The sequence below is a fragment of the Sander vitreus genome, chromosome 7, assembly GCF_031162955.1.
Source record: "Sander vitreus isolate 19-12246 chromosome 7, sanVit1, whole genome shotgun sequence".
In the NCBI taxonomy this organism is placed as follows: domain Eukaryota; kingdom Metazoa; phylum Chordata; class Actinopteri; order Perciformes; family Percidae; genus Sander; species Sander vitreus.
This window is the reverse complement of record NC_135861.1, coordinates 15192211-15206387: the sequence shown is the minus strand read 5'-3', so window position 1 is coordinate 15206387 and position 14177 is coordinate 15192211. Positions and strand designations below refer to the sequence as shown.

The 14177-nt window shown below is 40.6% G+C and overlaps 2 protein-coding genes across 4 annotated transcripts; both read left to right on the top strand.

Moving 5' to 3' along the window:
• Window positions 1–2411: 2411 nt before the first annotated feature.
• sypl2b (synaptophysin-like 2b) lies at window positions 2412–7749 on the top strand. Its single transcript, XM_078254854.1, has 6 exons — window positions 2412–2567; window positions 2725–2802; window positions 4920–5038; window positions 5134–5338; window positions 5847–6038; window positions 6127–7749. Exons 1-6 carry the CDS (start codon window positions 2550–2552, stop codon window positions 6247–6249), a joined length of 735 nt encoding a protein of 244 aa, XP_078110980.1. The 5' UTR covers window positions 2412–2549; the 3' UTR covers window positions 6250–7749.
• Window positions 7750–8721: 972 nt separating this feature from the next.
• atxn7l2b (ataxin 7-like 2b) lies at window positions 8722–14177 on the top strand. Of its 3 annotated transcripts, none has more exons than XM_078254853.1 (11): window positions 8722–8921; window positions 9584–9655; window positions 9748–10063; window positions 10319–10560; window positions 10859–10941; window positions 11133–11326; window positions 11807–11984; window positions 12233–12354; window positions 12704–13354; window positions 13560–13607; window positions 13721–14177. In XM_078254853.1, the coding sequence occupies exons 1-10, from the start codon at window positions 8825–8827 to the stop codon at window positions 13564–13566; spliced, it is 1962 nt and encodes a 653-aa protein (XP_078110979.1). In that variant the 5' UTR covers window positions 8722–8824; the 3' UTR covers window positions 13567–13607; window positions 13721–14177. The 3 variants fall into 3 exon arrangements, with proteins under 3 accessions (XP_078110979.1, XP_078110978.1, XP_078110977.1); XM_078254852.1 differs by having other exon boundaries at window positions 11804–11984; window positions 13560–13603; XM_078254851.1 differs by having other exon boundaries at window positions 11804–11984.

The following is a 14177-nucleotide window of genomic DNA, read 5'->3' as shown; positions in this document are numbered from 1 at the left end:
TGTTGAACAAGTTTCAATAACCCTGACTAAAAACCGTGAAGCCCTGAATTTGGATCTACAGAGCTACACTCAAATGTGCATTTGAGCATCGGGAATATCCAATTGTATGTATCAAGTCTTGCTTGTGTATTTCTTGATTTCCAGATTCACTCAGAAAGCCAAACAATCTAATCTGTAGAGCAGCATTCCTCCACAAAGGACCGTACAATGGAGATGCAGCCCCTCCCCCATGGCAGCCCAGCCAACTATTAAAAGGTGGAGAACAAAGCCACTCTTATTCCTTCAAGATATACTCTGTTAGAATGAGAACCATGCCTTTCTACAAGGACCCATATTTTCCTTTTTGGCTGCACAGTGTGTTGTGAGACAGTGGGCAAATTAAGGGATGGAACCAAGCGTACCTAAATGTCCTGGTTTACCAAGCCTTTCCATTGACCCAAACTAATGGAATTACATGAACAGCCTGTGTGTGTGAATGAGTTCAGCCTACACTGATGGGAATCATTGGAAACACAAGTACACAATCATGTAGGCTAGGCTTTGCTTTGTATGAAAAGGGTTAGTTTAGTAATACTCATGCAGTGTCTCTAAAAATGGTGACCTCTAGTGAAAAGTAATTACCATTACAGTGCGTACACTGTGCACTCCTCGATCATTTTGGACATTTTACACTCTGCCAACATTAGACTTGTTTTAAAATGACTTGAGATATCATTAACAATACACATATTCACCCTGAGTTTGTTTTTTAAGACAGAAATTATGTTGTACCTGAATAATTTCAGGCATTGACATTTTTGCAAATTGGAATTAAAATATGCATGTCACCTTTTTGGAAGCCCCATGAAGAGTTTTGTTTCTTTGCAGCTGTTACCATCATCATGTCTTGAACAAATATATGAGTAGTACCATGGCCAGATTAACCTGTTAAGGGGCTCCAGGATTAAAGATTGTTGTTGGGCCCTGATAGAGCCCCTACTCATATCTCCTGTCCTTTGCGCATTGTGTAGGCCTAAGTACCTTGTCACCTCCAAGTTCCAAATAGGTACAGTTCACACAGAAGACAACATATGGTTTAACTGCACACCCAAAAACACAAACCAGAGAAACCAACCAGTACTCCTGGGCTTGTAAGAAGTGGCCCCATGTCTGCTTTGTGTCAGTTTATGGTAATTTGATTGAGCAAAACTCAATTATGAACATGTGAACACAATATGAACTAAAATAACTAAGGTCCTGTCTACAAGACAGTGTGACAAGATTAGAGAATAATGCACACAACCTATTTAGTTGATATTGTACCTTGTATAGTATCAGTCACAAGGAAGTCTTCAATCCCTAAACTATATAATATGAGGTAAGTACTGTATAGTGTTAAATTAGTCCCACTTTGACTAAACATTAAATGTTGCTTGCATACTAATATATTAGTAATAATAATCAGAGGGGGAAGAAGTATTCAGATACTTGAGTAAAAGTAGCACTTAGTTACATACCACTACTGATAATAATGCAATGATATAGTATTTATTTATTCATTCATTAATGTATCCATTAATTTCTGACAGGGGTCATTCGCATAGTGAGAACATTTACTTTTCATACATATAATTAAACATGTAATAGAACTATTTATTTATTTATATATATAAAAATAAATTATATATATATATATAAATAAATACTTAAATTACATGTTTAATTATTAATGTGGTAGTATGTGCTATATATATATTTTAATTGTATTCATTCCAGCACCCTTTGAACTCTGCACCATTGCACTATTGTTTTACTGTCTACAAATGTCATTGTATTGAGGTTTATAGGCTATATAGATACTCTTTATTTATATCTGTACATAGTAAAATGTTTATGCTTACTTTGCCCATGTTATTTCTGTGTATGTACAATGAGCACAACATAAAACCGGAGTCAAATTCCTTGTCCATGTGTAACACATAGGCTACTTGGCCAATAAAACTGATTTAATATCCATCTGTTCTCTGGTCAAATTTGATTGTAGAACTTTTACTTGGGTTTACATTGTAGGCCTATCACTTCTTTTTTAATACAAACTATTACATGTGATTCAAATTCAGATGTATTTGTATAATCCCCATTTGATACAAAAGCAGTTCAGACTGGGGGGGAAAAAACACAGCAGAAATGTGCAAATAAACAGCTATCCAAGCATATATCTGCATAGGCTACATACATAGCTACACACTACACACAACCAAACAAACATACTGTACCAATACGATCAACAGTTTACAAAACGTGCAGTAGCCATAGCCTATTATCTAGCTAGCTACACTTATACACAGACTCAAACATACTGAAATCATAACCACATTGTGACATATTTGTCCCAGCAGCGCCCCTGTCGACCATCGACGCCTGCCCTGAACGTCAGTGATCACGTGTTGTCCACTACGATTCGCTGAAGTTGGAGAAAAGTTTGACAAGATCCTCAAGAGAGCTAGAGATTTGCTGAAGATCCAGAAAGGAGACATCGATACTAACGGTTCTTTATCTCCAAACACACGATGGAATCCGTCGCCCAGGTAACAGCGCAGGAAGCGCGAAAAACGGTTAATGGCGCATATAAAAAAATAAAGTGTATATATACTTTTTTTGTTTTTTGGGCAAACACGCCTACTTGTGTGCGACTTCTGCAATGTTACAGCGTCTTTTTCACAATGTATGTTTATTTCTCATCAGAAAGTGCTGTCTTCGGGATTCACTCTTGACTTGGGACCTCTGAAAGAACCGTTGGCTTTCATTCGTTTGCTAGAATGGGTACGTTTTTTCAAAATCTTTTTTACCATATGTCATATGGCGGGGTATCTTATACATGAGCTGTCGATTCCTGGTAGCAAAAATATCTTACAAATCGATTTTGTTGATGTCTTGTGACCCACTGCACGCCTGGTAATGCTATGACAGATCATCCTTTGAGCTGTAACACCGTGTCAAATATGGTATGTAACGTTAGTTCAGGGGGCGACTGCCAGTCAGTATCTAACGTTAGATCATCAAAATGTCTAGCTGTAAACTAGCTAGCTACAAGCTATGTGGCACAAACTGATAGCTAATGTGTGTTAGCGTCAATAGCGCGCCCCCCCTGTCTCGCATTGCCAGATCTCCACAGTGCTGTGTCAGCGATAGAGTAGCAATGTATGTTCATTTTAGTTTCTAGCTTGCATGTAAAGTTAGATGGCACCAACATTTGGTCTAATCATAACTGGTCTGGCAACCCAAAGGCCAGTGTTTTGTTTCCAGATTTGTGTGCATGGTGACTTATGATGTGGGGTTCTGGGGGTCTACCCCCTGAACATTTTGAGCATTAAACACTTAATTTCCTGCATTCAGGTGAATTTATATGCAAATATTTCTACCTTTTTCTGAATCAATTTATGCTGGAAATATCTTTATGTAAAGGGAAACCTAGATTACAATCCAAATATAAAAACATAATGGAATATTTAGCAGTAAGGCTCTCAGGCATTCTGTATTGCGTTCATCTATTTATTCTCCTGTAGATCGAATTTTCTAATTATATCTGAGTCAGCACACATGTAGCCTAGGCATAATTTACTCTTCCCTCCTCTTTTGCGTCTTTTGTTGGGGAATTAACCTCCTTTAATGTGCATATGACAGTTATTCACCTCAATGGTACATGAATTATTTTAATGAATTAATAAACCCCTGGACTGTAATATTTCAGATGTGTTTGAGCAAGATTTCTGCTCATGTTCAAAACTTTGTGCACATTCAAAATATATCTCATCTGTGCTCTCTGAGATTTGGAGGAATCCTGATATTTTGAGAAAAATAAAGTGATAATAGGCTATTATAAGAATAAAGTCACAATATTTCAGAAAATCCACCTGCACCACAGTCTGCTGTGCATTACGTGATTGCTCTGCTGATACGGTAGATCTCAGACCTCCTGACAGACACAGAGCCCCGTTTCAGACTCTGGTCTGTCTCTGAATGACACAAAGTTTAGGGAAGTGGCTGTACGCTGCTCTACATTGGAGGTGGAAAACCGAAACTACTGCAGAAATACACGGAGGGACACAAACGGGACACATCTGCCGCAGCATGTCGACAGCATTTATCCATTATAAAACCTGAAGCTGCACAGACCATGGAAGGTGCGCTGCAGCAGCTCCGTGGTCTGTGCCGATGCTCGTCTCTATTTTTACAGCGAGAGTGGACACTAAGCGATGCACAGGTCTGCTTCAGAGCTCCGTGTGTTTGAGTCTGACCCATAGACTGGAAACGTCACGTCACGGGAACGTCAAACTAAATCATTAGTTTGAAGTTTTCCCCCAATTAGGAAATGATCGACAATAATCATCAATTCAATCTAATAATCAGGTTGACAAGTAAACGTGTGGCTGATGGGGCGCCCTAGGATGATCATGTTTTAATAAACATGTTTTATTTCGCTTGTCATTCTAATTCTATTATTAATGAGAAGTAGATCTAAGGGCGACACGGCGCCCCCAACACATTTGACGCCCTAGGCAATCACCTAGTTCGCCTATAGCAATCGCCGGCCCTGGGTTAAGGTTAGGGGTAGGGTTAGGGTAGCAGGTGGTTTAGCAGGTTCATAATTAATTAAGGACATTGTATGGGGAATTTGTGACACTAAACTGCACGTATAGAAGTTAAGGGGGGGATTTGTACCGGTATGGTTATATGTGCTTCCCCTTTCAGATAAAACGTCTCCGTATATTAGTCTTAGCTAACGTTACTGCTTTTAAAGTTAGGGATATGGTTCGCTGCCAACTCAGCAGTTATGGCATCCAGTAATATAGACGGTTTCCTGTCAAAAGTGTGTGTGACAGTTTAATCAGCACTGGTATGCCATTGTGTCTCCTCTTATCTTGTGTCTGTGGTAACAGGTGTTCTCCATATTTGCCTTTGCTACGACTGGAGGTTACAGCGGCACAACCAGCATCAATGTGCAGTGCCATGGGAGTCCCAGTCAAGAAATAAAGGCAGTCTTTAACTACCCATTCAGGTGTGTGTGTGTGTGTGTGTGTGTGTGTGTGTGTGTGTGTGTGTGTGTGTTAATTATGTGTTGTCATAATTAAAAATGCATATGTGTTTACACAGGTTGATGCAGCATCCCTATAATGTTCCTGACTGCAAAATCAATCAAACCACTACCACTGAGTACTACTTGACTGGAGACCACACATCCTCGGCACAGTTTTTCGTCTGCATTGGCGTGTTGGCCTTTCTCTACACCACTGCCACACTCGTCCTGTACTTGGGCTACCAGCACTTGTATAGAGAAAGTAGTCGTGCCCCCACCGTGGTATGTTTGTCTGGATTCTCCATATTCTGCAGTTATTTTGTTGAAATGCTTGTGCTTAGCCAGGTCCTCCTCTCCATCTACAAATGGCTCAGAAATGGAGTGAGATGAAATTACATGGTGTGGACTTAAAAGAGCTTGTATTTGAAGCAGGAAAGTGTTGCATGTTTTCTTTGAGCTGTTGTGTCAGTAGAGATACCGCTGATCTGAATGGATGAATGTAGTTTTATCTGTGCAGGCAATATTTGAATTTATATGGCTTTGTGTGTAAAATTTTGCATCTGACGTCAGCCACTGGATTTTTAATAAGTCCAGTTCATCCTGGAATACAACTGGAGGTCAGAAAAAGTGCATTTAACGGAGTTGTGTAAATGAAAAAGAGGGAAGGGTGTGGTTCTCAAGCAACTAAGGAACATAATGCACTAGGTAGTGTCCGTCCAAGAATGCTGCTTGAATAAAGCTATCACTGTGGTCGGTTTAATGGTTTTAAACTGATTATTTTATCTCTAAGGACCTGTTAGTGACTGCTGCCTTGACCTTCATGTGGTTGGCATCATCCTCTGCTTGGGCTAAAGGCTTGTCTGATGTGAAGTGGGCCACCAAACCTTCAACAATTGTAGCTTTATCTGAGGTTTGCACGGATGTCAGCAACAAGTGCACCTCAGGTGCTGTGCCTCACATGGGCCGACTAAATGCCTCTGTGGTAAGTTGTACGCAAATTAGTATTTTTCAGACATGCTTAAACATAACAACGGCCTGGGATATTTGACTTATGTCTTATTCTTTGGCAGATTTTTGGTTTTCTTAACCTCATCCTGTGGGGTGGCAACTGCTGGTTCATTTACAAGGAAACCCCTTTCCACAAATCAGCCAACCCACCTGCAGATGTGGCGGGGGGAGTCGGGCCATCATAACTCACCAGCTTCCACATTTGAAAATGTAGTGTTATTGAATGAGTCAATTTGGTACTAATTGTTAGGAAAAATAAAGTAGATTAGAAGATATACATTTCCAAAACTTACTGTTCCTTTTTTGCTAATTACTAATTTTACATTTAGGGCTGTAATATCTCAAATACAATCAGGAAAGGAACTTAAACTTAAGATGTTCATAGTCACATCAATACAGGAAATTGTAGCAGTCAAAAATGTTATTCTCATAGATGCTCAGTTTGCATTTTTTTTAACATATTTTTACCCAGGTATCCAAAACAAAGTGTCCCTTATCTCAAGTGGTACTGCAGATGTGGACTGTGCAGCCTTGTTTGCGATAAATCAGAATGAATCATCACTTGCCAACACTGCCAACCTCTTAACTGCCAACAGTATTTCTGTACCATGAATCATTTCTGCCATCAGCATTTTCTTAAAAAAAACAAAAAACAACTCAGGGCTATTGAGTGTACAAAATACAGTATAGCTAATAAATTATTAAATATTTGAAGTGCATTTATTTTTGACAAGTCTAAACAAACTAAAATGTCAGTCTAATCCTAAAACGTATAGTAGGCATCATGTACAACATGTAGTTATGATGAATTCATGTTAAATAGTAGTTAATTGGAAAATTAATCCAGTTGCCATTATGAGATCATTTATAATGGGTGAAAGCAATTTTATTGCATCTTTTTTGTGTAACGTTGTGTCTTATCTCACTGTGGAAGGCTAAATTCAGTAGCTAGTTTAGCCTAACAGCTGAATATTATGTTGAATGTAGTGGATATATTCGTTCAGAGCATGTTCGCTCTTTATGAATTTTAAATTTAAAACTAGGCAGATGCTATTTGCACCCAGGTGTCAGTAACCAACAATGCTAATTGCACCCAGTTTTGTTGTCTAAACCTAACCAATTAGTTTTGTTGCCTAAACCAAATTACGAAAATAAGTCAGTTATGCTTCTTTTTAACAACTTTTGCTCTTTATACTACTAGGAGGCAGGGGGTGAAGGGGCCAGGTATAAATAGCCGCCACGTGAATATTCTCACCCAGGTGCAAATAGACTATTACACTTTTTAGGAAGAATTTGGGATCTTTCCCGTAGATGTTTATATTTACATTTCTAAAAACAAAACAAAAGGTCCTACAGTATTTCAAAGACGATGTACCATAAATTGTATAGCCTCAGCTAGTGGTTAGTAATAATTGATTGATCTCGTTAACCCGTTACTAATTAACTGTTTTTCTTGTTTTTGCCTGGCTTCTACCTCCACTTTGTTATAAGACAAGCTGTTTTTCTCTATTACTGCCATCATAATGATTCCCTACTTTGATATAGCCGTGCTTGATTCAAAGTTTCTAGTTTGATCCACCACTTTGTTGATGAAAGTGTCACATAGAAACTGCAGTTTCTGTTAAAGTCCAGGAAGATACTGCATGGACATGAAATGCTGTGCATCATTAAAAGGAAGAAGTGGACTTGTTGTTATGTGTCTGATTTTAGGCCTGCTTGTTTCACTGGTGGAAACACACACACACACACACACACACTGTACATAATGTTTTTATCAGACAGGTGAATAAGATTTTACACCTCTAACCCACTGAGCATAACATTCACAAAGTGGACTGTGATCAGTCACGCCACATTTTGTGGTTTTCATGGTTTGAAGAGCTGAACTAGGTTTTGTTATTTTGTGCTGTTGAGGCTTTTAGGAAGGAAGGCCAGGTATCATGTGATACAGCTTGACACCCATCAGACATCATCATCTTCTGACACCAAAAACATTCACACACACAACCCTTCAAATGAACCTCCTGACCCTCCCCAGTCAAGTTATCAGATGTGAAAGCATCAGTGCCTGATCCATTACTGCTAATACTTTAGGCGTCAAGGTTTAACAGATGAAATTAGCAATTTGACAACATCACCTCAAGCTTTGTGAAATTGCGCACTTATATTTCAACATTTAATAGACTAATCGATTAATCAGGGAAAAAATATATGAAAAACTTTCACTAATTGCAGCCCTACAAATTATATCTAAAATAATAAATCCATAATGCTTTTCAACTGAGAAAATAGCAGCAAGCAGGTATTTGTACGGTGTTAAGTGCCCTTTGTGTTATAGCCCTATTTCTGCTTGTGTGTACAATCTCTATCCACATTACATTTTATAATCAGAAATGTCTTTAGTGGTTGTTGTGATGCACATATACCCTAAAAATCCAACAAGGAAAATAGTTTAATTTCTATCTGCTGCATGAACAAAGAAAGATGTAGCATCAATGAATGGCCACTGACGTATCTCACACTCTATTATAGTGTCTAGATTTTTTTCTGCTAGTTTTAAAACTGAGTTTATTAGATATTATTCTAGCTACATTTGCGGGGGACCTTCGCTGTTAATGTAACGAACAAGGGAATAGATATTTTGTAAATGTGTCCTTTATTTGTACACGACGACCACACACTTTCGCGGCCGCGAGCTTCGTGACGCGGATGTGATGCGCGTGAACTGACGGATCACCTCGTCAACGCGCAAGAGCAGCAATGGCCGCTTTGGATCGGCGAAATCCTAATCTCGACGATTTTGTCGGATTAAATTGGAGTAGTTGGGTAAATAGGGTGAATATTTTACCATCTGACGGTGAGTCGCTCTCCCTGCCCCGGACCTGTTCTTCATCATGTCACGGTGCCCATGTCCTGTGATTTATTTGTTGTTAACGTTACATACACATAGAGCGGCATAAAGGGCGACCCAAACAAAAGACCCGCTGGGTCCTAGTGCAGGGTGAGTTTGCTAGGAATGTTAACTGGCAAGTGGCAACATACAAACAAACTAATTAAATAATTGTTTCTTTGGTATTTTGTAATGTAGTGATAAAACATTAGCTAGTAAATACAACGCGGACTTCTTACCTGTGGACAGGTAAATGCATGTTAGCTGCTACGGTCACACCTAACGTTAACGACAACTCTAACGTTAATGTTACTTAAGTAGGATTTGTCCAGTTTGCTAACAGCAAAATGTACTAGTCAACAGGTGCAAGTGGACCACATAACAAGCGAGTTGCTGGCAGTGAGTGTATATTGGGAGAGGTTTCAAGAAGTGAATTTTATCTGGATATTTTTTTAATTTGAGTAAAATCCTTTGAAACGCCCTCAAATCTGGGACACGGACTGATTTAAACGACCTGTTGCAGGTTTTACTCAGCAAAGCTAGATATCATTAAACCTGCTTCTTGTAAGATGCTACAGGAATGTCCCATCCCAATATGTCATGCTGACTTCTTTTTGCCTTTCGTGCAGCTGGTTCTAATATTGAAGACAGCAGCAAGAATGGGAGCAACCCCTCTGAGACCATGACCCTCAGGAAAGAAGGTGACTCATGAAACCCAATTAGTCTGAGTGCATCAGCATCACCTCAGGTTCGTGTATTTCACGATAACTCCATTTTGTTTTCTCCTCCACAGATATGCACACATTTGGCAAATGCCCAGCATACGATGAGATCTATCTGGTGGTGTGCAGCCACTGTGGCCAGGTGGTGAAGCCTCAAGCCTTTGAAAAGCACTGTGAGAGGCGGCATGGTCCTCTCACTAAGATGTGTGGACAGTCTTCTACTTTGGCTCCACAGCAGAGACCTTGCCCTGCCCGCCCTCCTTCAAATCATTCCTCCTCTAGAGAGCGACAGAAAGATGGCAGACGTCATGAAGCCAGTGCCCCCGCCTCAGCAGCATCCTCGGTACACCAGCACAGGCCTAGCAAGGCCCAGAAGGAGGCAGTGAGGTACTGTTGAAGATTGTTTAGTTCATAGCAATGCAGGAAAAGTGTATTATTTGTGTATATTATTATTATTATTATTATTATTATTATTATTAATATTTTTTATGTGTTTTTAGCCTTCGGCCAAAGATGCATATGCTTTCAACCATCCTGATGTCAATAGGGAGCTCATTTCACTATTTAGGAGCCAGGACAGCAAACAGTCGGGGTGCATAAATCTCTTAATTTTGAAGTTTACTTCTCTAACTACCTCTGCAGTTTTCCTTCAGTGGAGAAGGTCCCTCAGGAGATTTCTCCCTTCCCACACCACTCCTCCTCCACGCCTCGCCCCAGGGTCCCTCCATGGCACTCAGGAACCCTGCCCCCTGGCCACTCTTCCTCCTCCACTTCACCGTCAGAGAGACCCTCAGTGCAGAAGCCCACAGCTGGGCAGTCCAGTGAGTCTCACAGTCCTCTGCGGGGAACGAGAACCTACAGCCGAGTTTACAAAAACAGCAATAGTAAGTCTTCTGTTTGTACATCTGTTGTTTCTTCCCCTGCTGCTTTTCTAGCATGTCTCTTAACGGTCAATGACCATTCAACTTTAAGTGTATTAGCCGGGGTATGGTATGTTGTATGCAGCAGTTTTTTTTTTTACATTATAGTATAATTAGATTGTATGCATAATAGTTGCCTATTATTTTGTTTTGGAAAAATGACCATATGGTGGTCCGTAATCTCTCCACCAGCATGGATCATGTTGTCTGTATGTGTCCTGCTGATGCTCACTGACTACTGTGTTTGTTTACTTTCCTATAGAGAAAGAATGTGACCTGAACAAACAGTGCAGAGTTGGGGATCCAGAGGGAAAGAAGCTGTGCAGCCAGGAGCGTATATGCAATGTAAACTCTCAGTGCCTCATGGCCTTTTGTCCAATATTGTTACCAATATCTTTATTGTTGTTCATTATTAACGTAGATATGTGTCTTTTGTCGTAGAGGTTGCATTTGTTACTCAATACAAAAACGAAGAAGATTATTTTATGGGATGTAATGCCTCTTTTTTTCTCTTCTGTGCTGTTCTCTCTACACAGACTGATTCCATCCACCAGCAGCAGAAAGCATCGGGAAGGACTAAGACCTTTGATCAGTTGGCAGAGGAGCAGAAAATAGCCTCTGCAGGTCGAGATATAGAGCAGCTTCTTGTCAAATCAAAAGACAAAGAGCAACACCTGGAAGCCTTTAAAGAAAAAATAACTCAGATCAGTAAAAACAGTCACATTCTCAGGTATGAAATATGATTTGTTTTTCATATTAAAAAAAGGTTAATTTGATTCACCAAAATACCTCTCGAGTAATCATTACAAATTGTTGCCGGAGATGAAGTTGTAATTCTCTAAATCGTGGGTTGAGATAAACAAGGGCACAATGACATGAAAGCTAAACAACATAATTACATACTTATTGTGTCGTATAGTGATGCAAAGTAATGTTGTAGATCAGAACAGCAGATCTCCAAATGTCCATCTGGTCCAACAGCTAACCTGTGAGCATTGCTACCAATCTCTACATACACCTGTTTTTATTATGCATCATGAGTTGACACAATAGGTGAAAGTGGCAAACATGACAAGCATAGAAAATAAACAATGATTGTGTTGATCAGACAAAACATCAATCAATTTGAAAAATGCACGTTCTGAATGGTGAGATGGTACCATTTTGATGTTAATGTGTTTCTCTTTGTATTCTATTGCCTTCTAAGCAGGTCTGGGGAACCATCAGAAAGTGTTCCAGAGGAGGAAAGTGACAGCACTGTAGAAGTGCAGGCACACCCTCAATATCCCTTCAACCCGAGTCTGCTGTCAGGTGAGGAGAGCGAAGACTATGAGCAGGAGGAAGCCACAGACCTACCTGCCACACCATGGCACCCTAAACCACTCAGGGTGAGTGCAGGAGTAGTTTTGTATGTGATTGTTTAAGTGGAAGAAATGTAATTTTAAGTAGTCGTGATGTATGGATTTGGGGATTGAAAAGCACTGGGCTAATTAAGTTTTCTTTTCTCAATGAAAATAAAAAACAACAGGTGGGGCTCAGTGGATTTGACTATGAATTATTTTTAAACTCGCTGTTTACACCTCTTAATAGGACACATTAGTGCGTCTGTATTTATAAAACTGTTTCTGTTCTGTAGCTATGCACTTTTGGATGCCGCACATTGGGCTGCAGCATCTTCACCTTCGATCGCCGTTTACAACACCTGCGGTTTGCCCTCAGTGCCATGCTGGAGCACCATGTCAGCACACACTTGTGGAAGTGAGTATTACTACTGTAAACTATAGAAATATCTTTTATTTGAGCAGGTTTCAAAGGCTCCGGCTGACGCCCATGAACATCCGCACACAGCAAAATAATAAGAAAAGGGAAAATACAGGCAGAGGGTAGAGTCTTTGCAATACAGACACTGCCACTTCTAGTGGGTCATAAGTGATGATTGAGAGGGGTCAGCCTTTGGATAATCTGTTTTATAACGACATTATGCTGCAGTTGATCCAACAGAACCGGGTTCAGGGTAAGTGAAAATATCTTGGATGTTCTGCTTTCTTTTCATTTACATAAAAAACAGGAATCCTAATCAGCTTTTTTCTTCTTCTTTTACTTACAGGAAAATGCCGCAAGTATCATCAGGTCTCAGGTCACGTCATGTAACACCTCCAACTGTAGGATCACCGGTCAGGACTGGGGCCAGACCCTCCAACTCCACTGGCTCCCTCAGCCTTGAGTGTACCTCACTGGGACAACTGGAAACCAAAACTGGTCAGCACAACTCTCACAGTAACAAACTGCCTTCTTCCATTACATCTGCAAGACTTGGGCCTGGCCGACGGCGCAACCCTGTTGGGCGAGCCAGCAAGGCTCGACTGAGGGAGGAGGAGCTTATGCAAGATGCAAGCGCAGCACAGAAAGCTGCCAAGCTGTCACACAGCAGTGAGGACAAATCCTCCAAATATATCAGGGATCCTCCCCTCAATGAGAAGGGCCAGCCACACGTCCCCTCCTCTCAAGGACCAGTAAATGGTACCTGCTCATACGGCAAAAAGCCATGTCCTCCTCTCCACCGCCCCCCCCGCAGCAGAGGGAGGCCCCCAGGCATTCAGCAGAAGGTGGTAGGCTACGAACACAAGGGTCTTGCCCAAAAGCGCAAAGGCAGCAATGAGTCACCGCCCCTAGGCTCCTCACTATCCAGAACCCCCAAGTGTCAACGCTCGGGGACGCCCGTGCTTTGGGCTTGGAGAAAAGATCAGACTCCTGAAGAGTGAGTAGACTAGTTAGCAATGACATGTAATACTGTAGGTTGCATACCATCAATGTTTTGATGATGTGGATCAATCCCTTTAAGCCTAAAATGACATGAAAGGCACTGAACATGTTCTTGATCTGAACTGGATTGTATGTTTTAACAACATTGAATGCATTAGTAGGTGACAGTTGTTGTTGTTGTTTACCTCTTAACTTCACAGCCAATAAAGAGGACAGCCTTAAAAAGACCACCTGGAACCACTTGGCAAGTAATGTGTCACTCCTCACCCCCCCTTTTTTTGACAAATGTTATCCAAATAATGCAACGCCAAAATGCACAGCTATTCCTGACAACTTTTCTCTTCTTTCTTCTCCACACAAGGAGGAAGCCTGACAATGATCCAGTCACGCATTTAATCACGCGCTGAGATATTCCTCCAGTTCTCCCTGCTCAGCTCGCGTGCCAGATGTGGGGTTATTTTCCAGCTGGGGATCTGTTGCTTTTTTCACAAGTAGCCTATCTTCCCTTAGCGACACAGCCCGGTTGGATGGTGCGTTCAACAACAGGCTCGGCAGTTTAACTCTTTGTGTGTGTGTGTGTGTGTGTGTGTGTGTGTGTGTGTTGGTTTATGTCTTCACATTTTTATGCACAGACTTCAGGAAAGAATATTTGTCTGCATGTTACCGTCTGTGTGTATTTTTGCAAAATGTCTATTTTTCTAAGTGACTAAATGTCTGTTTGTTAGCTGTAAGAATGTAAAGATACCTCAATCTACTCATCATGCTGCTAAAGTGAAAAGTAATTCCATGAAAAAACAATAAAAAATTCTTTAATCTTT